Raw genomic sequence first — 27,226 nt, forward strand, 5'->3', positions numbered from 1 at the left:
TATTCCGGGGTTGAATCTTCCATCATTTTCTTGTAAATTGAGCTTGATGTTATCACAATTAGTTGCATTGAATTTCGTTATCAATGTTTAATAAGAATCCTAAAGAGATATGCCGTGCTGTGATTGGTCGAAAGTTCGGCGGCCATCATGGAATTTCTTCCGGGTGGTAGAGAGGGGGGTCCACGTAAATACTGAGTTGCTTCCTAGGCGGAGGTCACTTCGTAGGTTGGCGGCTCCGAGTGAGGTGTTGGATGGCTATTTTTAGATGTGTTTCAGGTTCTGCTATTATATTGCTATGTAATTATCTTGATTAATCACATATAATACATCATTTGATTGAGTTATTTTGATGTAAAGATTTCCAAATGTGTCGGCGACACGGTATCAAGCGGTTTCGGGGTTCGAGTGTTCTTGTGATTTTTGCGTAAATATGAATTCTCTTGAAATATTCTGGAGGTCTGGATACGTATGATACAAACATTGTCTTCATTTTTTCACCGCACATTTTTTTTACTGGCATTTATCTTTATGTATGATCGCAAGATTCAATCCGAACTAAATGCAATCTAGACAGCGTCTTTTAGATAAATCTATCTTATTTTTTTTTCAATGTGCGACATCTATTGACTTTTCTGCAAGTCTAAGATGAATATTTATTTTTTGGAATAACTTTATTGAGTAAAACCTCAAATTGTAATACTTAATTATTGAAATTTAGAAATCGCTAATATTGTCTTCAATAATTAAATATTACAATTTGAGGTTTTACTCAATAAAGTTATTCCAAAAAATTAGTAGGCATATTTATTACTCATCATTGATTGTCAGTTCAGGCCATCTTTCAGGGAACCATCAAAATGAAAACTCTTTATATAATACCGATAATATAAGACCGGTCGGTGGCCGAGTTGACATGGCGCTTGGGTCCCACTCAGGCGTAGTGTGTTCAATTCCTCGACTGGCTAAGTCCTCCATCACAAGACAAGCAACATTTTCAGCTTACTGTGGTGGTAGTAGGAGATTTTCAAATATTGTCAGGTTATTCGTAACCCGGGAATATTTGCCTTTCTTTTAAAAAAAAAAAAAAATACTGATATAAAATTTATTTGGCAACAAAGTTATGCATATTATTACTAAATTATCAACTGTTGCATGGAACAATTTGACACTGGAAGTTACTGGCTCTGTTTCATTATGTTTGTTAGAGGTACTATATATTTAAAAGCGCTTACTGCTGTGCACCGGTGTGGGATGTTTGGGGTTATTTTCTCGTGTTCATCGCGTGGTTCAACCCTCCAGAGTTTAGAGTAAAACTGTATTCGGCCTTGCCGCTATGTGTGGGTAATAATAACCCACACCTGTTCTCCATACTCAAGTGAAGTCCCGCTGTGTGTTCCCGCTTCCCCTCCTATTTCGTCTCTCCCCCTCTTATTTCCGCCCAGTCCGTAGTTAATCATTCCTTTTATGGTCATGATTTTTGCGTTAGCGCTTGTCGTTCATCGTCGATCACCATATAAGGTGATCCTTCTGATTGCACGTGACCAAGGCATGTTTTACACTATATTGCATTATATTGTTACGTGATCGATGTGATTGTGTATCCTCTATGATTTGTATTCATAGGGATGTTTGATTAATGGAGGATATGGGCAACTCATAACAAGCTCTACAAAAAAATTAAGCTGTCTCACCCTTGCTTGGAAGCTGGCGATGCCCCTGAAACCATTCTCATGTTTAAAGTGAAGTTATAAAATACTAGTTGTATTTTTATTTTTTATTTGGCTTTACCCTCCAGCCGGGCTTTTACATGGATTTTAAGAACAGATTATACCTAGTAAGCTATCGAAAATTGTATAATTTTTTTTTAAAGCTTGATATAACAGTAAACTGATAAACGGAATATGAAACAATATTAGTAAAACATGTAACAGTAACATAAAATAATATAGAAACTAGAACTATACTGCATATAAGACGAATCACTAAAACTACGTTACCATCGCTACTATTATTTGTAGGATTCAACAAAGTGCTGGTATAGATTACGCTTAATTCTATAAATACAGTCAATAAATATAACAATAGTACCCCCAAACTTGTTGCCCAGATCATGCATCCTATTGGTTAGTGAGTGTGTCTGATAGTTGGTTGTGTATGTATTGCAGAAGAATGTTACATTTTGTCTTGTGTTCCTAGTAGGCACATGGAATTTAACAGTGGCAATGATGGCAAGTCTATCAATTAAGTTATAATGACTCTGTGTAACACAACCACACACATCTGACATAATTCTCCTGTCAGACAGTGTTATTAGATGCAATTAATTTATCAAACTGACATAATTAATGTATTCAATTTGAATTTTGAGTTTAAAATTTACATACCTAAGAAATCTGTGCCGAACTCTTTCCATATTGTTAGAGTGAACTTTATACAAAGGGAACCAAATAGGTGAATTATATTCAACTTAACTTCTGACTAATGCAATATAAAGGGTGCTGCAAAAATCGGAAGAAACTGTTTTCGTGTTCTGGGTGCAGTTTTAATTAAAGTTGGGAACTCGCATGAGGAGTAACTCTTAAGTTAAAACCAGTTTTGTGTTCAGAACATAACGATAAAATTCCATTTGTGGATTCATCTTTTGAAGAAAAACATTACCGTTTTCGAAGTGCAGTTATACAATCCAAGATGCAGACTGTGTGCTGCAAAAATTGGAGGAAACCATTTTCATGTGCTGGGTGTAGTCTTAATCAATGCTGGGGACTCTCACAAAGATTCAATCTTAAGTTAAAAGCAATATTGTCTTCCAAATGATGTGTTAAAATTCCAGTTCCAGATTCAGATATACGTCTTTATTCAGTTGTGGATAATATGTGGAATCAGGATGATAATATCATATTAATTAGTGACACAAAGTTATATCTCATACTTTTAAGAGATCTTTATTTGCATTTATCTCAAATTCACGAGCCGCAAGTGATACTACAAATATGTAGATCCTTGCCGGAAACGAATACCCTACAATTAACAGTTATTTCGTATTTTAGATCGTTATGCTTATAAAGATAAAGAAAAACAATATTATTGTCTTCATAGCTCCTGTCACTTGACACAGTATTCCATAGTACAACTTCACGGCTGCACGTGAAAACATGATCAAGATCAGTATAATTGGGATAGCACCATGTACGGCAACCAGCTCTAAAGAGTAGCATATCAGAAGGCGACTATGTATGAATGGCCTAACAGTAGTAGTTTGTGATGTATACCAAGAGAGACAGAGTACTCAGTGTTGATTGGTTATCTCAATCCAATAGTCTAAAGGTCTATGTGAGGAATTTGAATCTACATGGAAGGCAGGTGTGTTTTACATATATGTGTGGGTATACATACCTTTAGGTGATCTGGTCAAAGATGAACGTTATAATTTGCAATTTCAGCTGGCGCATATCTCGGGCTAATCAGGCTGAAGACAGTTTCTTTAGTGGAGCTGGAGACTCCCTGGTGGTGCCAGGATCAGTCCTGGACTGCCAACTGGCTGAGGCGGCACGCCATTTCAGGAAGGGGAGGGTCCCAGTCTGGGTGAGTCTCTATAAATACTGTATCTGTCTAATGTCACACCGTTTCTCCGCAGGGCACACATTCCTTCATACATACTCTTCTCTCATTATTCATTTTTAAGAACACTACAAAAATAAGTACCCTACTGATAAACATCCTAACTGTCCTAACCCTACACACCTGACAAACAACCATTAATATATTGTAAATGGCTGTTTATCATCAGTGCAAAATACAAAACACACCCATCAGCAAGGGGGTAAATATATAAAAACAGATTTTATACTAACGTTGAAGTTAAATATATTAATATCTGAAGTGATTCTACTTAACCCTCAGGATCTGACCAACTATAATAGCTGCTCAGGTGCGCTGCAATGTGCAATGTGCAGAACTAGGTTGTAGAAGTTTTGAACGCATTTTAATACACTCCATGAAAATTTCTAAGTAAAATATTGATATTGTAGATGTCTGTCAATTATTTCATATATAATTTTCAATATTATATTTGTCTTTGAGATATTTACAAAATATTACACGGCTTTTAAGGGTTAACAAGATAGCTCTCCCTACTGGCGTGACCATTAGCAAGTTGGTCCTGCAAGCCAGGAGATAAAACTGTCTATGCTGTCCGTGAGAGAGATAACCATGGGGAAAATAGAAATGAATGCTCTCCATGATTTTTTTTGTTTACTCACGTTTTAAAACCATCCACAAATCACTAATGTAATACAATATGCACATTTTTTCGGACACTGACCCATAGATGGTTCATTCCGATTCCATTATGATGCTATGACCCCACCTTGGCATTATCGGGTGTCCCAGACTTCATTCACATTCACTGTTATGTAAATTAATGACCATCAACACTAACAACCAGATTCACATTATTGTAAATTTATAATTCAATCAAATGATTTATGATTCAATAAAATTTATTGTAAGTCTATGATTCAATAAAAAATTTAAGCTCTATAAAAATATAATTAAATCTGTTCTGCTACCTTAACATAAATGCATTATTCTCAAAAATCTAATTCGGTTGGTTTAAATGTACGTATATTTCCAGGTGTGGAGTGCCCCCGAAGGCGCAGCCCTGGCTCGCTGCGGAGAGCTGTACTCATCGGCGGCGGGTGGGGCTCCAGCGCACGCCCCTGAGTCCACTTTGCTGGAGGCCTGCAGGCGGGCGCACCCCACTAAGGCGGCACCCCGCTTGTTAGGTCTGCCCACGCAACCGCTGGCCCCCGCGCTTAAGAGGCTGTCGGCACTGTGCGCGCCAGCTACACTTAATGCTTTTTGGGTACCTGACATTCTGAAGTTTTTGAAAAGTGTTTGGAATATATAAATATAAAATAAAGCTAAATATCTAAAAAAATTCTTCATGAATTTTAAGAGAAGGCCGTTTAATTGTGTTTTTTCACAACTAAGCCCTTATCCTTTATAGGACAACTTTTTTTTTTAACGATACGTACTTAATGGTTTGATTTATGTATTCTATATTCATTTTGATCAACAGAAAAAACCAAATTTTTTTTTTTTGCTTAGTCTTTTTGAAATTTTTGATTTTCAAAAAATCATGTAAAAAGTAAGGAAAAATGTACTTTTATTTATTTGCATTACAGGAGAATAACTGCTTTGATAATTTTATAGAGAAACTGACACAGACGCGATTTTCGTAAATTTACTGAACATGTGCGAACTTCGGGGCGGTTGGTTCAATTCAAGACCTCTGTGCGTTACCTCAGAATGATTACAATCCATAAGGGCGATTATAACTTGTAAACATAAAGAAATATAGACCTTAATGTTGCAGGTCTCAAAACTATCCGTTTTTAGCTTATGACCTATAAAGGGTTATGCAGAAAAGCAGCGTATTGTGTAAAAGTGAGTTCTGAGAAATGGGCTCTTAAACACTTCATTTAATTCTAGTGAGCATGTATGTACCTACACATTGAAAATCAAATACATTTGTATGTGAGAAGTTATTTCAATTAATATACAACACATTTTATGTATTTTAATCAATTAATTCATAAGTTTTGAGTACAAAACACGCCAAAAAAGAAATACTACCATTTTTCCATCAATCAATATTTTTTCAATTTACTAACAAAAATTTCCATAAAATTTGAAAATGAAATATTCCAGTCACGTTAAAACGTGCAGAAATAAAACTTTATCATTGTGGTTGAGATTTTAAAAGGTTTTTACTATTTTGTATGCAATTGGATATATGACGCGTAATTTGAATTAATCTACACAAAAACAGCATTATTTCCGCATGATGGTTCAATTTTCAATTTAAAAAAATATATATAGTATACTAGTGGGTCCGGGCAGACGTTGTCCTGCCATAGACCGCTTTTTATGTAGACCGCATTTTACATAGACCTCATTTTATTTAGACCGCCTTTTATCTGTTGTTGGATATTTTATGCATTTGACATACATAGAATACATTTAAAAGTCACATCCATCATAGATATTGTAGATACGAGGCGTATCCAGAAAGTAAGTGTACTGAATTTTTTACTGAAACAAAAAAATTACATGGTTACTGTAGTACATATGTAAGCTATTTTTCGACATAGTCGCCATTCCTCTCAATGCAGGTGGTGAAGCTGGGTATCAACTTTTTGATGCCTTCCTCGAAGTAGTTTCCCGCCAACCCCTTCGTCGACTTCTCCACCTCCTCCTTTACCTCCTCGTTGGTTGAAAACCTTTTTCCACCCATGTACACCTTCAGGGAGGTAAAGAGATAATAATCTGAAGGTGCTAGGTCAGGGGAATGCGCGGGGTGGTTCAGGACATCCCATTTAAACGAGGCAAGCAGTTCCTTCGTGGCGTTGGCCGTTTGTAGTCTGGCATTGTTGTGTAGCAGGCTGACTCCCTTTGTCAGCATGCCTCTCCTCTTGTTTTGAATCGCCTTCCGCAATTTTTTTAGGGTCTCACAGTATCTTGCAGAGTTGATGGTCTCCCCTTGAGGCAGATATTCAATCAAAATTATGCCTTGACAGTCCCAAAACACGGATGCCATGATTTTCTTGGCTGAAATTGTGGTTTTGAACTTTTTGGCGGAGGGTGAAGAGGTGTGACGCCACTGTTGAGACTGCCTTTTGGTTTTAGGCGTGTAGTGTGCAACCCAAGTTTCATCTCCAGTAACGATGGAGCGGAGAAATTCATCTCCTTGGAGTTTGCAGCGCCTCAAAAACTCTTGTCCGGCTTCCACTCGAATCAACTTGTGTTGGTCTGTCAGCTGTTTTGGGACCCACCTCGCGGACAGTTTCCGATATCCGATGGTTTCTGTGATGGTTTCGTGTAGTAGAGATCTGGAGATTTGCGGAAACATCACAGAAAGTTCTTCCACAGTCAATCTGCGATCGTCACGGAGTGTTTTTTCGATTTTTTTCACAATTTCGTCAGTCACAAATGAAGGTCTTCCGCTCCTCTGATCATCATGCACAGACGTACAACCATTTTTAAACTCACAATACCACTTGTACACACTCGTACGATTCATAGCATCATCACCATATGCAGTTTTCACCTCATCATAAACCTCAAATGGAGGTTTTCCCTTCCAAACGAGATAACGGATGACGCCGCGTATTTTGCACTTGGCGGGAGATTGGATTGACATTTTTCACGAAACGTGTTGTCGCGTCGACACTTTTCAACGTACTGACCTTGAACCGGTCTCGTTGCGGAGGGGAAGAATCAGGCTACACGTAAGTGTAGCCAACATGTCGAAAATAAAATTCATTCGGTCGTGAGAGCCTCAGTACACTTACTTTCTGGATACGCCTCGTATTTCATTTGATATCGATCATTTCAGATTGTGATTATTGTTCAGTACCATTGAAAATAAGTAAAAATGCGACCAGTACCGTTCTATGCTCTTAAAACTGCCTAGAAGTATGTGTCTTACAAAGTGTGACAGATTGCCGTACGAATATAATCCATAGAAAACACTTTCGATATACATTTTTTATTTCATTTTTTATTCATCTCAAATTCGAGTGCAATAAATAAAATTAATATCTTAATTGATAATGGATAAAAATTAAAATGAGGTTATAATGTTTCAAATTATAGTTATGAATTTTAATTGAATGTAGTGCCATTGACGACCGGTCAGTGGTTGAGTGGGCATAGCGCTTGGGTCTCACCCGAGCGTCGCGTGTTCGATTCCTCGGCTGGCTAAGTCCTCCATCACAACACAAGCAACATTTTCGGCTTTCTGTGGTGGTAGTAGGAGATTTTCAAACATTGTTGGGTTATTCGTAACCTGGGAATGTTTGTCTTTCTTTAAAAAAAAAAAAAAAAAAAATTTGGTGAATAATATTTTTTATCAATTTGTCTTTTGCCAATATGAATAGATATAGCTTACACAACTTAAAAATTAGTTACAACCCTTTTTTAATATTAAAAATCCTTAAAATCGCATTAAAAAGTATTGAGGGGGGGGGTGAGAGAAGTTAAAATTTGAGGTTATATGTATTTTTCCATGATAAAGTAAAAAAAACAACATAATTTGCTGGGTCCAAAACTATCCTATATTTCAAGCTGGAACCAATCATACACATTCACAAAAATTCATTGAAATCTGTTGGGCGGTTTCGTAGATTAGCGTATACGAACAAAGTGACATGTGATTTTTACATATTTGGATTTGCGGCACGTTCCACATACTATCAGTATGTGAATTTAGATAAAGCAATTATTTAAAAAAAATGCCCCATGTTTTAAATTTTTATAAAATTTGTATTCAGGAGCAGGATGGTAAATTCTACTCAACCCTCGACAACACACGATGGATGAGATACATATCGGAATGTCTAACACTGGCCCAACAAGCTGCTGACAGCCTCTCTGAAAACATAACTGTTGTGTTACAAGAAGGTATTATCACTGTTCAATTATTATTATTATTAATGTTTTCCTCGTCACTGACTGCGAAATCAATAAAATAGTGATTATTAACTCCATTAATAGAGTCTGAACACGGTGGTCGCTATTAAAAAGTCCAAATGAGCGTGCCAGCAGCAATCCACAACAGAGTTCTGATACCAACCCTCATGCATACATACACATCACTGCCATACCATGAGACGTCGAACTGGCAGAGGAAGGATGATGATAGACTGAATGCTGTAGAAATGAGATCACTGAGGCTGTTGTGTTGAAATGTGGAGATCCGGAGAGAATGAAGAAAGCGTCGTGACAAGGGAATCTTAGGTCGAATGGATGATTGGAAAAACGAATGCCAGGAGTATTTACAATCTTTCATAGGTTACAAATTCTTGGTACCATACAATTTAATATAAGCCTTTAATCTGGCGTTAAATTTCAGGTGATGGGATGGATTATTGCGCAGTGGTTTCCTCGCTGACCCAACTCTTGTTGGACACCCACTTCAGGACCATCAAGGGCTTCCAGTCACTCATACAGAAGGAATGGGTCGCTTTGGGGCACCCCTTTTGTGACAGGTAAACCAGCAAACTATTCACCACTGAAACTTTGGTTTTACGTTGCGCCTATTTCACCTTTCCCCCTTTTCTGCCTATGTACATATTCTTATACAAATATTACCTTCTTGAAATTATTGCTAAAAGTCAACATAATATCCCGGCAACAGTCGACACCCTTCCACGCCATATGTCCCTTTGTTTCTTTTATCTATGATTGCAATGCAAGCCGTGCATGCCTGCCTTGCGTCGTGTGGACGAAACTAATGAATGCTGTTATTTTTTTAACTATTGCTTCATGTCTTCTTATTTCTTTTTCTTTCTTAGACTTGGCCATGTAGCGCTGGATGATTCTGACACTACGGAAGGTGACCGGGAGTTGTCTCCCGTGTTTTTGGTGTTCCTGGACTGCTGCTGGCAGCTGCTGCAGCAGTTCCCCGCCTCCTTCCAGTTCACTGACACCTACCTGGCCACACTGTGGGACTCGGCGCATAACCAGCTCTTCCACACCTTCCTGTTCAACAGCCCGAGGGACCGGGATATCGCCATGTGCAAGGTGAGACACCACTACCACTGCACTGGATTGATGGAAAGAAGGGTGACTTACCGACGGGTGAAGTATTGGAAATTGGCCTCATTGCTTTAGCTCCTCAGGCTAATTTGTTCGCTTTCGGGAATAGCTCATATGAATAGTTATTATTATTATTATTATTTATTGGTTTGTGAGATATCACCTCAGGGGCGCTTTACAGTTGATGCAGGTATTACAAAATATATTTGAAAAAAAATAATTATGGAACTTTGATCATTTTTTACTAATTATTTTTACATGAAATGAAAAAAAGTGAGGTAAAAATAATGTTTTTAATTAATTTTTCTAATAAAATATTTGTGCTTTTTTTTGTTCATCAGTAATTTTAGTTAGAAAAAATGTAAGGTGAGCCATTTGTAACTTTTTTATGTTTGCATTCAAAATATATATATTTAAAAAATTACCACAATGCTGGGTTCAAACTCGTTTTAATTACTCTTATACAGGGTTTTCCAATAAGAGGTGTTATTTTGAATAGCCCGCTATTTCGGTAGATGTTACTTTTGAAGCTGTCATTTTTTGACATTTGACAAGTAGAAACTACGCCATTAATAAAAATGGAACGATACACGCTTCAACAACGCATTGAAATTATTAAAATTCACTTGAGTGAATCAAATGCAAATCATCTTGAGTGATGAGGCCCATTTCCACCTCGGTGGCTTCGTCAATAAGCAAAATTGTCGCATCCGGGGCTCGGAAAACCCAAGAGTTATTGTTGAAAAGCCTCTCTATCCTCAACGTGTGACTGTTTGGTGCGGTTTATGGTCCGGCGGAGTCATTGGACCTTACTATTTTGAAAATGAGGCTGGAGCAACAGTTAAGGTGAATAGATTGCGCTATCGAGAGATGATTAATGATTTTTTATGGCCGGAATTGGATGGTATTGATCTGGACAACGTTTACTTTCAACAAGACGATTGATCTTTTACGATTGAATATCAAAATAACACCTCTTATTGGAAAACCCTGTATTACAGAGCAGTTTTAGATTTTTTATTTTTATGAAAAACACCATTTGTAAATGAGCACCATTCGTTTCTTCACACTCAATTTAGCCTGAAACTAAATTTTTCTAATGACTCGCATTGCTCTGACATTTGCATTGATTTCGTCTGTGATTATTCACTGAAAACTTTTTTTAAGTAGCTTCATAGGAAAAAGTCAGCAAGCGTTAAATCTGAACTCATCGGCGACCGTTGATGTCTTCTCTGCGATCAATTACTCTTTCAGGGAATAAATCGTGCAGAGCAGCTAACGAGTTGTTACGTGGGAAGTGGCTCCATCTTGTTGAATAAATGTGTTGCAGTTGTAGCCAATCTGATTTTGCATTTCTGGAGCCAAAAGAGTCCGGATCATATGGCAATATCGATGGGAATGAAAAAAATTCTTCATTATGTTTATTTCTAATCAGATTTTAGTTTTTGGATACGTTCAGAAATGTTTAATTTCTTTGAATTTTATTGCAAAGCGGAAATACTCTGATCTTCTGACAGAATATGCCTGAGACCTGAAGAGTTAAAGATCTAAGACTACCATCTCCAATATCATAAAATAAGACATTGTTACAATAATGGCCTCGTTAAATTAATGATACTACGAAATATAATTGATAAGTTTTATTCTTTAGAACACACATCACTGGTAACAAAAAACGACCACCCTCGAATTCCGTAATTATTTCATTGTTGTTATTGATCCGTTATTTAGAGAGAGAAGAGAAAGAAAATGGGCTTGCAAGCCTATTTATAAACTAATTCATTTGAATGTATTGGTACATAATCACAATTATTGCCCTTAGGGGAGACATCTGTCGGATATTTCAATTACTCAATACAGATACAGGTGGCATTTTCGTTGGTTTGATTCTTGGCTAAAGTCGGAACAGACATTTTGTTTGCATAAACATATGAAAAAATTATTATTTTCAATTCCGTTACTTGTGTATTAAAGTCACAGACCAAAGAAAAGACAGACCTGCCCATAAGGGCGAGGGAACAAACCGACTTACATGGAGCGAGGGAAGTGGAGTCAGCATGATGTCCCTTTCAATGATTTGTCTATAAATAAATCTGATTATAAATAACTAGTGCTACAATGGCGCTAAAAATTGCTCGCTGCGTAATACACCTAATTGAGAATCCCAAATCGGGCGAACAAAGGATCGGTTCTTTTCCTAAACTGAATATTTTGTTACAGTTTTTTTATAATTTACTCACCACCGTAAAAACGAACATGTGAAATAAGAGAGAACGCCTTAACAACAATAACAATAACTGGAATAATAAGGTGCGCTGCAAACTGTTACCTTAATTCAACGAACTTTGCTTTTCTGCGCAGTCAGGTTTTAGAGGTCAAAGTACGAATGATGTCATAGTTTATTTGAGACATGTTTGAAACTTCTCCGTGCCTCCAGCTCGTCGAAATGATATCCAGATTTTGTGTTAGACGTGTCTATTCGTGTTTGGTCCTTGGTCTGTGGTTGAAGTATATAACTCCATCACATTCGCTCCTATTTCTGATTTTAAAGTCAGTCAACAAATTAAATTGAACATTGGAAAAAGATGAACATTGACATCATAAGTAATAATTTGTTGCAATTGTTAAATTTTGTGCTTCCAGTATGCAAATCTCCGGCCAGTATGGGATTGGCAGGAGCAGTTTTCGGAAGAAGAGATCCAGTACTTCTATAACCCCCTTTACACCGCCCCTGCACATGCAACACATCCGCCTAAATGTGGTTAGTGACTTTTGCCGTGTTTAGTGACCAGATCTGAATAGCCTGGTACTTCCCAACCTGCCTCCTCTCCTTTCCCTCTCTCCCTTTAAGCCTTGCAACATACCGCTATAGGGGTTGACATAGTCCTACTGGCTCCCGACATAAGGTGGCCCACGTGCATGGTTATCGCGTAATGTGCGTCGCTCTATCCACCAGTGGCGTTCGTTGCTTTATAACCAAACATAAACTGTGTGTAGTGTTTAGATTGGGTCAAGAATTTATTGAGCTAATATTTTTAAATTATCATTTTATATGTTATATAGTTAGATATAGGATTGCTTTCTGAGTGCCTTGAGCGATGCGTATTATGTATGAACTAGAGTAGGTTGCAACTGAAAAGTAGGAACATTTTATTAGGATGTTAAAAATAACTCCTCTAATTCATGCAAAAACACTGTAATTTATTTCGTTGTCTTACTTTTAATATATTTTTTATTAAGGTAGGCGCAGATTTTCTGGGGGATGCCGTAGTTTTTTTTTCACATTTTCAAAATTGATTACTAAATAGTATTTGATTTCAGTAATCCCTGCGTCGGCGATCCGCCTTCCCGGGCTGGCGAGTCCCCAGCGCCCCACTGGCCCCGATTGCCTTGGCCTGACGCCCCCGACCACGCGTCTGTGCCCCAACACAACAGTGCCGGCGCTAGACCTCTGGCGGACTTGCTACATGCGCTGGCTGCCTCCCCTGCACCTGCCTGCCTCGGGTGATGTGCAGTTTCTTCTTCATAATATGCGCATTGTCAAGGAGGTGAGCCATCCATATTATTGTTTAGTGTCTTTCCTTCTCTTTATGCCTCAAGGGTTTCAAATCTCCTTTAAAATTAAAATTTGCAAACAATTATGTTGTATACAAATTCAAGTATACACATTCAACAAAATATTAATTTTGTGGTATACACAGGGGTGGGCAAAATCTGGGATTATAATAAGAATGGATATTATTATTATGCTTTGTTGACGGTGGTATATCAAAATGGTATACACGGTGTCCGGAAACTCGTAGTACAAGCGGGAAACTGGAGAATCTACACCACATGGGGAACCCAAATAAACATAAAGTTTTTTGATTTGAGCATTTTCACAAAAAAAAAATAAAAAACCAAAAACCAATTTTAAAATTTTTTCGTTATTGGATGTGACGACGTCGACGCAACGGATAGTAATTATTATTAGCATAGGTAGGTACTCATAATATGTAGCAATGAGCTCCAATTCAAAACACAAACACTCAAGTCACAAGAATTATTTAAAATGTTCACCGTTAACTTCCAAGCACAGTTGGGTCCGTCTGATGATTGATTATTGCACTCTTTGAATCATGTCGGAGTCAATTTTTACCTCGTCGAAGGCATCGATGATAAGTCTCAAAATCAAAACATTAAAAACGTACAACTGTTTTCAAACACGTCGAAAGCATTGATGATAAATCTTAAAGTATCAATATCAAAACAATAATAACGCATTTTAAAACACACAATTCGCTTTTATGTTTAAATTAATGAGAAAACTTCTTAAAGCAAAATGCAGTGTAAAAAATCTATAAACAATCCCATAAATACGGCCACCTGCGGCGACCCATAAATCAACACTGACCTACTTACGATTTAACAGAAAAGAGACATCTGCTTAAAATACTGTACACTATTTGAAAACTATCGTGCGTCTCTTTCCTTCATATGTTAATAGAACCCAACATACTAGAGAAAGCTATATTTTGCGAATATGTCAGAGATAGGTATGAATATTAGAAGAACAGATGTTTTAACCCTGCAGAGCAGAAATATTTTATGATTACACCGGATTAAATGAAGGGTGATTTCAAAATAATGCTTTAAATCCGGGTTTCTTTATTTGTTTTACTTTTAAATAGTTTTAATTAGTTGGATACTTTGATCTTCAGTAATAATTTATAAGAATTTGATCCAAAAAAAAATCAACTTCTGACTCGACTTGCTCGAAAACGAAAGCTCAAATGAAAAAAAAATATTCTACAAAATCGACTCCAAATGTAATATAGATTCACCAGTTTTCCGCTTGTACTACAAGTTTCCGGACACCGTGTATAATAAGACTGTGTAAAATTTTACTTGAATAAATTATATTATTATTAAGTATTTTTTCATGTCATTATCTAAGCCATTTGGAAATAAATGCAATGGGCCCTTCGCAATGAAAAAAATTGAAATCTTTCAATTCTTCTAATTTCAGATACACTCCCTGCAGGACAAACTATGCACTTACTCCATGAACTCACTCCGCAAGTCCAACGGGGCCAAAGAGGCTGTGGCGGTAGAGGAGCTTTGGTGTCCGCACCCCTCCGCCGTGGGAGCCTTCTTCCCCTTCATCGGAGTCCCCTCCACCGAGCATGTGTCCCCCCCATCTGGTGCGACGTCCACCGACGGACTGGACTGCCCGTGCGACCAGCAGCTGGACTCACAGTCCATGCTGAACGGGCCTGATTAAAGGTGCGATATGCTTGTATTAGGATCCACTATTGAATTTGGCAGCCACCTCTGGTCTGGAGCTCCAAAATACCCGAAAAAAAACATTACTCTGCAGAAACCTCTCTCATTCTGTTTAATAGGGTGACCGGATAAATCATCACAATGATAATTCATCACATCTTTAAAAAGTCATGGAAAGTGATGTAACAAAAACTTTATTAACTGGCTTAAGTAGGTTAGGTTAGGTTTAAATTTTTTTTTTTTCATCGTTTCTAATGACTTTATATCACTTTTTAAAAGTGTGTTGAGTTATTATGGAACTAGCGTCATTGATCCTTTAGGCACCAAATGAAACATGCCAAATGTGCACCTAACATTTATACACGGTTGATATTTGGCACATGTGAACGAGTCACATGCGCACGGGTCGCTTCTGCGACTCGTTCTTTTGTTCAACATCTTGGCTGTGGAATTATTTTCCAGCCTCTGTGTTTCCTCCCTCCAATAACATGGACCTCCTACTTCAGGACCCGGATGGACCTCCTACTTCAAGACCCGGATTCACTCTTTCCTTTTCTTAAAAAGAAAATTCTTTCCCTCGGGGCATCCTCGGCGGAGTTATTATAAAAAAAAAAAACCTGCTCGAAAACTAGGAACGCTAATCATGGCACTCTTTCGGTGGCCATATGCAATAATATTATTTGTTTCATTTTGAGATGCAGAATTTTTGTGGAAATTAATAATGTAAAATAATGTTTTTATTATTTTGCAGATAAATACAATCTTGGACGCAAAACCAGCTCCTTTCTTTGAAATAAAGACTCTTATTTCATAATTAATCCATACAAAATATATTAAGCATTTTTACGTTATGAAGGTTTTTTGTATATATTATAGTATCCTTTCATTTTTAATCTATTAGACCAAACAATGTTATTTTAAACGTAAATTATTAGTTGCAGAGATAATGGCTGTTTTTAAAGTTTTAATAATGATTTGTATGACTACCTACTAATTTTGTTGTAGAAACATATTATTTTATTTTACCTACTGTAATTATAATACTATGGTTAAAGTTCAAAATATTATACTATAAAGATATTTAAATCTATAAAATGTTGAATAGCTTTGAAAAGTTTATTGCTGTAACAATTTTTGTGTCATAGTGACTTTTTTCTGTAAGAGAAACCTATATTGTTTGTAAATTAGTTTAAATTAAAATATATTATTATACATTCTGTTTATAAATAATGTTAATGGAAAGAAACTGAAAGTTCTGCCAGATGCAAAAATGTATAAATGTCATATTTTTGCATCCAACTGTGACAGCAATGTATGAATGTCATATATCTTTGCATCCAACTGTGACAGCAATGTATGAATGTCATATATTTTTGCATCCAACTGTGACAGCAATGTATGAATGTCATATATTTTTGCATCCAACTGTGACAGCAAGATGGCTTCTGTATGTAGATATAATTATTTGGAAAAGGTTAAAGAAATTATTGATTGTTCGTCAGTTAGTTACAACAATATTGTTCTAGATACAGAATAATTGAAGTTTATGTAAGTATGACATAATGTAATTTCTTTTCGATGAAACCCTCTTATGAGGTTCCCTCATAAAAAGTTTTCATTCTTTAGAAGTTTTTACCGGTTCCTTAAAGAAAGAAATTTTAAAATTGGCCCAGTTTATCCCACATAATATACGATTTTCCCTTGTTAACAGATGTGTGGTTTTAAAACATTATTTCACTGTATTATCATATTATTATTTGATGGCCTCGTGGTCGAGGGGTAAGATTCTTCACACTAGCAACACGAAAGTCTCGGGTTCGAATCCCGGCATGCGCAAGTGAATTTTATTTGATGAATTTGTGTTATTTCACAATTTGTTCATTTTATATAATATATAGTATACTTGTGGCACATTCCAGAGTGGAAGATACTCTCAGTATCGCCCTGGTGTAAGACCACCATTCAGAATTGAAATGTGACATTGTTTTAGGCAGATTTGGTGATTAGATCTGAATAGTCAGGTACCTTCAGCCTCACAATATACGAATATACCCCAATTGGGGATGCCATAGTCTCACTGGCTCCACACTTGGGAGCGGTTATGAACTGTAATATTATGTATGTTTATTTAAAGAGGCTCTTAACATCACATTATAATACTATTTAACCTATTCTAATAGCAAAAACTCTGCAAACTTATTTGTGCAATCGGAGCTACCATCACTGTAAATATTTTGAGTGCAAAAAATATCACGAATTTAAAAATTGTTTATTTGTTAGTTCCTCTTTTGGCCACTGGCATAGATAAGTTTGTATATCCAAACAATTTTGAATATTCTTGCTTCTCATGATTTCATTCATCTTGTAATATTTAAAATGCGACAGTGCAAATAACAAATATTTTGTATTGTACATTAGAATGTAAAAAATGTAAAAACATTATTTCCGTTTTCTAAGGTTATTGTAATTCAATAAGCTAACCATTCGACTTTTAGTCCTTTTTTATTATATTTATTTTATGTAGCAAAATATGGCATGATGAGGTTATGTATAAATTAAACAATTTTATATCAAAAACGTATCTTTATTCAAGTTTTAAGTACTAAATCACATATCTAAAATGGCACTACTTTTCTGAGATAAATTTTACCATTCAACACAAAATTATCATTGGAAAAAATTCCCTTTTTTGTAGAGAAAAGATGTAAACCTAAATCAATGATGATAATCGAATTACTTATATTTTTTTGGTGCAAGTTGGACAGCTTACATTCGACCAAATGATAAGTAGTCAGTAGGTATCTAAAAAACAGAAGAATTACCAACTAAACACAACTGCTATGCGCTCGAGTCTAGCAACTACTAAGTTGACAAGTGACAGCTATACTGTCGGTGAAAGCATTCAGAAGAGTCAGGTAGATTTGATTGATGCTCGTCATTTTGACAAACGTTAGCTATCTAGGGTTAAAAGAGTAAGGAAGTGATTGATTAAAACTTGGATTCAGGTATTTAAACTCGTGTCACATTTGACACTGTCACAAATCGAGTGCCATTTTGAATATAACCCAATAAACAATTATTGCAAGTTGGGCTGTTTGATCAGCCGTTTAGGCGATGCACCATGTTGTATAACATTTGGAATCGGACTGTTAACGGCATCATTATACAGTAAAACTATAACCGAAAATGGTTTCATAAGCAGGAGATTTTGAAATTTAAAGCAGTACAGGCCGGATACATATTTTTTCTGGGTTTATAAAAAGCCTTAAAAAAAAAAAACTCTATTATTTCAAAGGCTAAGAAGTGCATTCTACTCGCAGTATTTAATTAAAGCTCCTAGAATATTTCTAAGCCGTCAAAATTTTCAAACCAAACATGCATGATTTTGCATTACTTCATGGTGCTTCGCCTTAATTAGCTTTTCTAGTATAATTGTCATTAAAATTTTATCAAAAGCTGGCGGTCCGAGAGTCAACAGTTACAGGAGACTATTTAAATGCAAATAATTCAAAATGGCACTGATCGTCGAATTCTGACGAATGTAACGGGAGTTCAAACTACTACACCTTGGTAGTTTTATTCTCACAGCTCGCTACTTATGTCATTTTGACTTATGCCATTTCAACATACTTAAGTTATTCTGACTTACATCATTTAGACTTTTGTTATTTTGAGTTTCAACTTAGTCATTTTGGGACATCTGTCATATTTGCAACATAACTTTAGTATACATACTACTGTGGTTAATTTCTATATATATATGTCTGCTACAATTGTAAAGCCATTTTCGAAAGGTTTCGTGGTATGGTCCATTCATTTTTAAATATTGCAAGCTGAACAAAGATCATTTACATATGTATTCTACTTATGTCTGTCTGTCTGTCTGTCTTACTTACTGTCTGTATTCTACTTACTTTTCTACATAATAAATCAAAACACATGTCACTAATACCTAGGTTATATCCTAGTTGAACCTATCACACTCGAATCAAATGAAATACAAGAGTACAAATAATTATGAACCAGTAAATAATGCAATGTAATTTTAGTGTATACAAGGATTTGGTGTGCAGTATTTTTTTTACAAGGCTGAAATTTTGATAAACAAAATTCCAAGTTCGGTTAGTACAAAGAGAAGCTGTCCAATGTTGGTAATAGATTATAGTATTATGTTTGATTGCATTTTAACAATAATTACATTTAAGATTATCGCCATGATGGTGTGTTTAAAAAAATCCTACCTTTTATACAACATTTCATTTTGGGTTTAAGCCAACCAGTTCAAACAGAAGTGTGACTCCCTTTATTAACATTTAACGGACACCTTTTGGTCTCCATTAAATACCGATTCCAGGTTCGTTTCAGCTTTTGAACAAATTGTGATCAGTAGAAAAGCACAACTTTCATCTTATTATGCTTGTCAGCTAAGCTAATCTGAGTGGGAATGTTGTCATTCCTCTACCGCTACTTCAATGGAAGATACTCTGAGGAACTAGCGTCATTGATCCCTTCGGCACAGGTGATATAGACATAGTTGGGAAATACACCAAATGCATGCCCAACATCTGTACACTGTTAACATTTGTGACATCAGAACGAGTTGTTTCTAAGACTCGCCAGATAGAGAAGATTTTCCGGCCTCTGTGCTTCCTCTCTCCTACTACATGGATCTCTTCAAGATCCATATTCACTCTTTCCTCTCCTCACAGAGACCCTCTATACAGAATCCCCAAATATGAGGCCCTGAGGGAAAATATTCTCCTAAGGCCTCCTGTGTGGAGTTAATGTACAAAAAAACACAATATCATAGGAAGCTGAAACAGGTTTAGAATCGGCGTTTACCCTTTCAAATAAAAATAAAAACAAAATGATGCTGATGTACCATTTGATTACAATGTTACATTTGAATTTCTGTGAAACAACTGGCCTTAAGAAAGAAAAACTGACGATAATGTCGAGCACTTTTCAGAATTATAAATCTGGTCGCATAACAGCAGAAACTTCTATATTAAACTATTCTACATACATACTTATTATATTATTATCAAATTTTTGTTTTAAATTATTTTTAGAATTCATTCTTCGTGAGCATTGTACATTTTATTTGGTAGCTATTATAATTTGGTTAGTGCATCTTTTTATCATTTAAGAATACATTATTAAGTGTTTGTTCCAATTAATGTTAGAACTATAGAGAGATGTGGGAAGTGTTCACAGAAAATACACCAAAATATTATAAAATTAATATGCATAGTAGCTTGTAAGAATGATAATACATACTTTTGTTGATAGAATATAGATTCTTCATAATCCCTGTCATATGTTTTGTGTTATGTATGTTATTTTTATATTTAATTTGATTATGGATATGTACATACATATTGAAGAGTCCTGTGTAAAGTTGATAGTCTGTAACTATACTAAAGAACCCTGAAAACAGAGATACTTACAAGCAACTAGAGTTTTGTGCGCGTAGCATACGCGTCGCTCGTGAATATCCACCATACTATTTTACTAGTGTTCAACGGGTTCAACAAAGTATTTGCTTTTTTCCTGGCTTATATATTAGAGACCTACCAAACTAGGCACATTGTATACGACGCGCTGTACTGGTCGTCTGTTTTTCTGCTTAGCATCATCAAAGACTTATAGCTGTTTGGATTCATTGTTCAGTATAATGCTTGCGACTGCTGGCTTGATAATGGTATTAAAAATATATAATTTCATCATATTCCTAGACGAGGAGCATGAATCTCAGGAACTTTAGCAAAGAAGCTGCAGAATTTCTTCATTTGGAATTCCCTAATTTTCTCGTTAACTGCTGACAAATAAGCAGTTCGTTCCATAAAGCAACAGATTTACAGGTAACCTACTTTGCACAGGTCTGGTTGATATATTGATCATATAAAATTAAATATTCCAAACTCTAATAGCTCTAGAAATTTTTGCAGTGAATGAGATTCTTGATTCAGCTTTTTGGATGGGCGATGAATATGGGATGGGTGATGAATTCTGCAAGGCTGTCTGGAATGTAGTATCAAGGAGGAAGAAGCACACAGGGTTCAACAACCCAAAAACAAGATACACATAAGCGCTATTCAATACTATAGATAATATTTTAAAGGTACAGCCTTTTAAATTTTGTAAATGACGTTATAATAGTAAAATTTAAATTATAGAAAGGCTGTCTCCTTAATAATTCTAATTCTAATATGTAGCTAAGAAATTTATCTAATTTAAATAAAAACCACTTTTAGTTAAGTTTTCCTCCTGCACTTGTATGTAAATTATGTTTGTCGATTTCCTTCTAAATATTTTCTTTACTTGATTGTGATACTTCTAAATAATTAATCAATACTTTTATGTATTGTCATATTGAGATTAGTTTGAAAATATATTTAATGCAACAACAAAATAATAATTATAAGTTTACTTTTTCATACTTTTATATCAGTCACAATTGTCTTTAAAAAGGGCAAAAGTTATTTTTCAAAATCCTATCCATTCTTACATCTATGGTTATGAAACATAACTAACTAACTAACCACTATGCCTTCTGCAGGGGTAGGCAGAGAGGACGGACCACCAAACAGCTCGGTCTTGACACACACTCCTTGCCTCATTCACATTCATACATACTCTTCTATTATTCTGACTCCTGACATGGCCTGACTCAAGTATCTGAATCACTTGATCGTGCCATATCTTCCTCGGGCGTCCCCGACTTCTGCTACCATTCACATTGGCGTCATATATTCTCCTTACACTGCTTTCTTCGCTCATTCGCTCCGCATGCCCAAACCATCTAAGCGTCCCTTTCATAATATTACTCATTACTCTCCACATTTCTCAGCACTCCATTGTGGACTGCTAGCTTTGCTTTTTTTTTTGTTAGCGCCAACTGCATTCAGCCCTCCATTAATGGAGTTACCTGCATTAACCCTATTTTCAATATCTCTGTCAGCCTTCCCATCCCTCGTAAACATACTCCTTAAATACACAAACTCATCCACCTGCTCAGAGTATTTCTCATTCACAACTATATTGCACACTGTTTTCGTACTCTCTCTTTCAAACACCATTACTTTAGACTTACTTACGTTTATCATTAACTCATTCTTCATACATTCTTCGTTCATAGTAGATACGAGAGACTGTAGATCTTCCATACTGTTAGCAATCAGCACCGCATCATCAGCATACAACAGGCAACATACCTTCAGATTACTAAAATTCGCGCCCAATCCCACCTCCTTCTATTCTTGCATACAATTATCCATATATAGATTTAATAACCATGGTGACATTACGCAGCCTTGTTTAACACCTTTTGTGATATCAAACCACAATTCACCTTGCAACACATGCAACATTTCCCTCATACAGAGACGCAATTGCCTGTGAGTTTCTTTTTCAGTCCATACTTGTACAACACCTCCCATAGTTTTTCCTGACGACTCGGTTGTATGCTTTTTGTAGATCTACAAAGGCACACAAAAGTTTCTGGTTTTTTGCCAGAAACTTCTCAGTGAGCATACGTAATGAGAAGATCTAGTCCATTCCACTCATAAAAGCGCCTTGTTTCCTTTCTTACCCTTTCAATCAAAATTCTGCAATACAGCTTGCCAACTGAGTTTAGCAGACTAATAGCCCTATGATTCCCACATTCTATATGTGACCCTTTACCTTTGTATAGCGGCATGATCACTGCCCTTCTCCAATCTAAAGGTGTGTAACTCTCCTTTAAACATTGGTTATAAAGATTGCACAACCATGTGAGAATTATACGGTTTACCTCCTTTAAAATATTCAGCAGCAATATTGTTGAAACCGACAGCCTTACCATTCTTCATACTCTTCATAATCAATCTTGTTATCTTATCCATGGTAATTTCGGTAACATTCACCCCATCATCATTCGTATCGGATTCGCCGCTGGAATCACTGTCACTTAGGTCGCTTTCGAAGACTTCCTTAAAATACTTCATCCATCTCTCTTTTATTTCTTCTTCATTCGTCAACATTTTTCCATCTTTCGATTTTATCACTTTCATGCTTCCGTTTTCTGGACCACTCCAGGACCTTTTGACTTCCTTCCAAAACAGTTCAATGTTTTCTTGGAGTGGTTTGTCATTATGATTCCTTCTTCCTCTTCCAGGCGTTTCTTTCGTTCTTTCATTTCAACTCTTGCTCTTTTCTTCCATCTCTTATACACTTCTTTCACTCGATCCTTCTCTTCGCTGGAAGCACTGCCAGCCGCTATCAACCATAATTATGCTTTTGTCTCCTCTGAGACCAGTGATTTAATCTCATCATCCCACCATGCATCACCTTTCTTCCTACCTTGCATACTTATTCCAAAAACCTCTCTAGGAGATTCACAAAGACTCACTATAATGTGGTTCCATGTTTGTCTATGCTTAGACTGTCCATTTACTTCTCATTCAATGTCATCTCTGCACAATTCACATACTTACTTCTCATATTATCGTTTTGCAGTTTTTCAATTTTGACTCTTGTTGGAGTCCGTAGAGTACCGTTTTCACTTTAGAGCGCCAACCACGAAAGAGGTTTACTCTCGACACTACCAGAAAGTGGTCAGTTTCAACCTCAGCCCCTCTGAAAACTCTTGTGTCCTCGGTAACGGCTCTCAACCTAAAGTCAATTACTACAAAATCAGTAATTTACCTCTCATTTCCTCTTTCCCACATATATTGGTGGATACCTTTATGATCGAAGAAAGTATTAACAGGTTCCACTCTAAACATACTTCAAGTATTCTGTTCCCGTTGTCATTCCTTCTTAACATGCAATTAAATTTCAAATATCTACAGCTTGACATGCTTAAGTCGCGTCTCCAGCGACCGTTTCCACAACATTACTTCAAACATTACGACAAACATTCTACTTCCTCTCCCCACTTCCTTCAGCCTCACAACATACAACCCCACACAACCCCAATTGGGAATGCCATAATCTCACTGGCTCCATACAGTTGGGATCAGTTGGGACTCTTGTGCGGTAAATAAAATCATGACAAAATGTCTATAGCCACACCCACCGCGCCCTCATGTTACTCTAATGTTTGAGGTATTATTTATGGAAACGGTCGCTTTAACTTTGCAAAATCAAAAACCAAACAGCTTGAAGAAACCCATTTGAAAATATTGTTAAAAAAATGTTTTTATTACCACTTTTGGTTGAATGCAAAGTTATCTATGCCAAGCTGCAAATGCTTGCATCTCAATAAATCTTGTTTGTATGTAGTACAGCTAAACAAAAAAGCGAGTTAAAATGAATATTTATTTTTTATTATTATTATGATTGATTATTATATCATATTCCCTAATATAATCATTTTTATTCCTAAAGCTCATAGAAAGACTACCCTGAACATCATTAAAATTATCTCCTTTAAGATGTATAAAAGTTTAGTTTGACAGTAAAATATAGAAATTCAATAAAGTGGAACAATTCATTTCTTTTAAATTACCACGGCGGCACCAAATAAAGCCGATCTCGAAACATTTTATTGAACATTCAGAAGTGAGGTTATGCTTTAATTCCAGAATTTGACAGATTGACTGAATATTGTTTTTTGTTGTTGCAGGTGTGCATCTCTTTCACATATTTTAAATTTTTAGAAGGGTTATTTTGTGTATTCTATATCTGTTTCTGTAAAAATTATTTAACAATATTAAAATGTTTGTTGAATCATTATTATCTTCTTCTATCTATCTATCTACAGGGTTTTCCAATAAGAGGTGTTATTTTGATATTCAATCGTAAAATATCAATGGTTTCGTTGGTTGTGTGGCACGTAGCGCCGTCTTGTTGAAAGTAAACGTTGTCCAGATCAATACCATCCAATTCCGGCCATAAAAATCATTAATCATCTCTCGATAGCCATTCATTCACCGTAACTGTTGCTCCAGCCTCATTTTCGAAAAAGTAAGGTCCAATGACTCCGCCGGACCATAAATCGCACCAAACAGTCACATGTTGAGGATAGAGAGGCTTTTCAACAATAACTCTTGGGTTTTCCGAGCCCCAGATGCGACAATTTTGCTTGTTGACGAAGCCACCGAGGTGGAAATGGGCCTCATCACTCAAGATGATTTGCATTTGATTCACTCAAGTGAATTTTAATAATTTCAATGCGTTGTTGAAGCGTGTATCGTTCCATTTTTATTAATGGCGTAGTTTCTACTTGTCTAATGTCAAAAAATGACAGCTTCAAAAGTAACATCTACCGAAATAGCGGGCTATTCAAAATAACAGCTCTTATTGGAAAACACTGTATATAAATTAAAATGTTAATGTTCGTTTGTTCAAAATCTTAAATCCCCAAAAGTTCTTACCGATTGCTTTAAAATTTTGACACAACGTTGCATATGAATACGCATGTGTTTTTATATATTTATATTATATAGATGTCACCTGTGATAGGTAAAAACATGTTTTTTTTTAAAAACAGCGCCATCTGTTAAACAAACATGCTTTTTTGTAAAAAAAAAGTGCCATGTGTTGGACGTATAAACAACACGCACTATTGTTTCTCTATCTGCACAGTCATACTGAGCCACAGCAACACATGGCAAGGTACAACTAGTTATTAATAAATATTTGATGCTTTGCTGAAAAATAAACTGATTTTGTGCCTTAGATTTTCGTAAGTTTTCAAATTATATGCCCTGTTGGAATGTAATAAATAAACCATTAAGTATTTGTGTGTGTGTGAACATATGAAGTTCTTTAATTTAATGGTCACAGGCAGCATGAGAGGGCGAGGTGCAAATTATCCAACCTTTTAAATGAAAAAATCTGTCTTTAGATAATTTTAATCCTAAAAAGCCACAACACCTGAGGAAGGGGAGTAATATTAACAATTGTTTTCTGACGCCATTTGTTCTTGGAAACAAAGAACTTAGTTCAACTGTAAAAACAAATATTAAGATTAGTCAAATAATCCTGACTTTCTATAAATATCGACTGATGGAACTTACAAAAGCATTTAGGAAAAATTCCCCAAAAAAGTAGTTCCAATCAATTAATTCTTTGATTATGTTAAAAACACTAATAATTACCATAAAATTAAATAAATGTTTTGTAAGGCTACACATTTTAATCTTAAGGCGATGCACTACGTCGTGTAATATTTTAAATTGAGCCTCTATCAATAACAACCCTTACGTAGATGGCGATAAGGTTTAAATTCCCGCATAACACCATCGGCCAGTTTTGATTTATGCAAGAAAAAAACATGGCCAAAAAGTGCCTTTTATTTTATTTTGTGGATGTTCAGGCATAAATATTTAATTTTTTTTATATCATTTAATAAATAACTTAATTTTCCACATTACACAATAAAATCATAACCGAAAATGGGTTCGTAAGTAGGAGATTTTGAACTTTAAAGCAGTTTTCATAGGCATTTACATTATTTTTTTCTGGGCTTATAAAAAGACTTATCAAAAAAACACTTGAATATTTCAAAGGCCAAGATGTATTCTACTCGCAGTATTTAATTAAAGCATCTGAAACATTTCTAGGCGACCAAATTTTCAAACCACAAACACATGATTTTGCATTACTACGTATGGCATCGCCTTAAAGAAAAAAAATTATATTAATGAAATGATTGAATGCTAGTATGCATGGATGGATGCACATAATATTATGTGTGTAGTGTCACCCTTTTCAAATTTTACCAAATATGTTATAATTTTAGTCTCAAAAGTACATTTCCAGTTGTAATATAATATATATTATATTAGGTTACAATATTTATATTACATTAATCTTTAAAATAAAATATGAACTTAATAACCATTCAATAAAAGCATTGATTTTATTATGCCACACTAAGGACAGGTTGTTTCGGAGAATTTGAACAATTCATCAAATTTCAACATTCGTTTTCGGGCTCTGTGAAAGTTTTATTGAAGTTCTGTTATTATATTATTATAGGCTAGTTGCTTGACAAAACTGAAATAAAAACAGAACTTGAAAATATCTTTAACAGAACTTTAAAATGAACGTTGAAATTTGATGAATTGTTCAAATTCTCCGAAACAATCCGTCCTAACAAAATATCCCATTCTGAATGTATCATGAGAATTATTTTATTACATATGCCACACTAACAAAATATCCCATTCTGAATGTATGATGAGAATTATTTTATTATGCCATACTAGATTATAAGCTTTTTCAGTGTAATATTTAAAACTTTACATAAAGAATAGGAAAAAAAGGTAATTTCATAAAAAAATCTCCAGTCCTAAAGAGTCCTAAATTTTCCAGTCTTTTAAAATAAATATTGGTTCCATGACAACTTAGAACAGTGCCAATTCAA

At 35.6% G+C, this 27,226-nt stretch overlaps 1 protein-coding gene across 2 annotated transcripts in view; it reads left to right on the top strand.

The window, feature by feature from the left end:
* Positions 1-26,683, top strand: part of LOC149425764 (myotubularin-related protein 10-B) — a 40,378-nt gene extending 13,695 nt beyond the window's left edge. For both annotated transcript variants that reach the window (XM_089641649.1, XM_089641645.1), the window contains exons 7-15: positions 3,441-3,582; positions 4,634-4,864; positions 8,337-8,466; positions 8,918-9,053; positions 9,360-9,588; positions 12,247-12,364; positions 12,925-13,151; positions 14,612-14,868; positions 15,620-26,683. In XM_089641649.1, coding sequence (XP_089497775.1) covers positions 3,441-3,582; positions 4,634-4,864; positions 8,337-8,466; positions 8,918-9,053; positions 9,360-9,588; positions 12,247-12,364; positions 12,925-13,151; positions 14,612-14,866 — 1,468 coding nt within the window. In that variant the 3' untranslated portion in view covers positions 14,867-14,868; positions 15,620-26,683. The remainder of the gene's footprint in view (positions 1-3,440; positions 3,583-4,633; positions 4,865-8,336; positions 8,467-8,917; positions 9,054-9,359; positions 9,589-12,246; positions 12,365-12,924; positions 13,152-14,611; positions 14,869-15,619) is intronic.
* Positions 26,684-27,226: the final 543 nt, after the last annotated feature.

Source organism: Hesperophylax consimilis, chromosome 2 (assembly GCF_061612785.1).
Source record: "Hesperophylax consimilis isolate HC1 chromosome 2, BYU_Hcon_1.0, whole genome shotgun sequence".
NCBI classification, from domain to species: domain Eukaryota; kingdom Metazoa; phylum Arthropoda; class Insecta; order Trichoptera; family Limnephilidae; genus Hesperophylax; species Hesperophylax consimilis.